Source organism: Anarrhichthys ocellatus, unplaced genomic scaffold (genome assembly GCF_004355925.1).
Source record: "Anarrhichthys ocellatus isolate YVR2014 unplaced genomic scaffold, GSC_Weel_1.0 scaffold4473, whole genome shotgun sequence".
Lineage (NCBI taxonomy): Eukaryota > Metazoa > Chordata > Actinopteri > Perciformes > Anarhichadidae > Anarrhichthys > Anarrhichthys ocellatus.
This window is the reverse complement of record NW_022284447.1, coordinates 902-3,276: the sequence shown is the minus strand read 5'-3', so window position 1 is coordinate 3,276 and position 2,375 is coordinate 902. Positions and strand designations below refer to the sequence as shown.

The 2,375-nt window shown below is 48.5% G+C and overlaps 1 protein-coding gene across 1 annotated transcript in view; it reads left to right on the top strand.

Annotated features, from left to right (window-relative positions):
- Positions 1-295: 295 nt before the first annotated feature.
- The window catches only part of LOC116379508 (dipeptidyl peptidase 2-like), a 2,502-nt gene continuing 422 nt past the window's right edge, over positions 296-2,375 (top strand). Inside the window, exons 1-6 of the mRNA XM_031841463.1 lie at positions 296-445; positions 646-769; positions 846-985; positions 1,583-1,746; positions 1,869-2,004; positions 2,198-2,279. Of these exons, the coding sequence (XP_031697323.1) occupies positions 311-445; positions 646-769; positions 846-985; positions 1,583-1,746; positions 1,869-2,004; positions 2,198-2,279 (781 nt within the window). The 5' untranslated portion in view covers positions 296-310. The remainder of the gene's footprint in view (positions 446-645; positions 770-845; positions 986-1,582; positions 1,747-1,868; positions 2,005-2,197; positions 2,280-2,375) is intronic.

Here is a 2,375-nt window from a genome sequence, read left to right as displayed (position 1 = left end):
TGTGTGTGTGTGTGTGTGTGTGTATATATGTGTGTATATGTATGTATATATATATCTCCGTAAGGACCTTGATGCATTGTCACATATTGTCAAATAACGAAAAATAAAGGCTACAAACTGGCAACTGCCACGACACCTCTCGCAAACAGTTGCCGCTGTTTGCGGCAGCAGGAAGTGCCTGCTAGCCAGCTGCGACAAACCTGTTCCTCTCAGAATGCTGTATAAACTGTAAAAATAAATGTAGATCTTACGAGACGCACTTAAACGCAGCATGGATCATAACATGTGTCATATGACAGACACATGCGATATGCGCATGCGCAGTCATCCGAGCAGGAGTCTGCAGCGCGCTTGGAATATGAGCAGCCCGCTCGTTGTGTTCACGGTGACAGTAGCCCTGCTCGGTGTGCACGTGCTGCACGGCCTCCCGTACTCTTACCTTCAGGTAACGTTTCACTTTCAGTGTTTGACTTCCCGAAACCTCACTTCCGCTTTGTTTGCACTGGATGTATTCGGAGCGGAAGCTGTTTGTACCAGTGAAGCGGAGCGCTGAGCTCCTCAGACAGCTGCTCTCAATGAGTCTGTGAGTGATTAGTGTGTTCATCATTCAGCCTCATATAGAGACTCATACATTCATGTTCACAGCCAAGGAGCCATCATGGAGTCAAGACAGAGACGTTCAGCGAGAAGTACTTCACTCAGACTGTGGACCACTTCAACTTCAACAGCATGGGGAACGGGACGTTCCTCCAGCGGTACCTGATCACAGGTGAGAGCTCCTCCATCTGACCGGAGGGGAGAGAACACACGAGCACCACTCACTGCCTGTGTCTGCTCTCCTTCAGAGGAGTACTGGACGCAAGGCTACGGTCCCGTCTTCTTCTACACCGGCAACGAGGGCGACATCTGGGAGTTTGCAGCCAACTCTGGCTTCATCACAGAGCTGGCTGCTCAGCTCAGAGCCGTGGTCATATTCGCTGAACATGTAAGACACGCGGACAGTATGTAGCTCAAACATGGCTGAGGAGAATTCCAGATCATGTGACAAATATAAATTGTGAAATGAGTGGTTAGCTGATTCTCACTTCCCACAAGCCGTCATCACACAATGAGACGCAGAGAATCAAGAGAGAGGGCTCCGAGTGTGACGATCAACAGTGAACACCTTCATCATCATCATCGTCACTTCCATCATAACTCATAGTGATGTAAGTGCTGTATTAGGGAAGCTCGGCACACTGATCTCAGACATGTCAGAAGGAAGAAGACGTATATCACACACACAATGCTGGACTCTGAACATGGGACATGCAGAACATCACACTTCAACAGGTTTCTTTGTGCGCCATGTTCTCTCGTAGATGAGTACAAACCAGGTTCAACCAGAAATACAATGCTGCTCTTTGCTCTTGGTCAGATTTTAAATCTATTTACTAAATATGCAGGAAGGTTGTAATACTTTGTATTGTGAATCTCTAACACTTCCTCCGTGATGTTGCATGCTGGGTTCTCTTTCTCACGTCTTCATCTGTTTGAATGTCTTCTCAAGCTGACCGTGTGCCCCCCTGTCCCTGTGCTTTAGAGGTACTACGGCACATCTCTGCCGTTTGGCAAAGACTCGTTCAGCGTCCCTCAGATCGGCCTGCTGACGGTGGAGCAGGCCCTCGCTGACTACGCCGTCATGATCCGGGACCTGAAGCAGCAGCTGGGGGCCGCAGACTGTCCCGTCATCGTGTTTGGTGGCAGGTATATCTATATATGTTCTATAAATGTGTTATATGTGACACGTGTATCAGATTAGCACTCCTAGTGTTCTGTGGTATCTGCTCCTCTTGCTTCCTGCTCCCCTGTCTCCTCTCTTCCTGCAGTTATGGTGGGATGCTGTCGGCCTACATGAGACTCAAGTATCCGAACATGGTGGCTGGAGCTCTGGCTGCCAGCGCCCCCGTGCTGTCCACTGCGGGGCTGGGACACTCCGGCCAGTTCTTCAGAGATGTAACAGCTGTGAGTGCAGAATGCTCCTCTTCTTGTTGAGGGAGCTTCATCTACCGTCACCTGAGCGGAGAAGCTTCCACAATATCTGAGGGCCGTTTGCTCCAGAACTGTTGGAGCGCTTTGGAAACACAATCGCAAATAATGTCTGAATATAGACGCACGTGTGCAGGTGGATGATGACCGTTGTGTCTCTGTCATACAGGATTTTGAGAGCGTTGCCTCTGAATGCAGAGATGCTGTGAGAGGAGCCTTCCATCAGCTGACAGGACTAGCACAGCACCAAGGTACACGTGTTATGTTGCTAAGACACCTGGATCTGTTTGAGATCAAACTAAAGACTATATATATATATATATATATATATATATATATATATATAT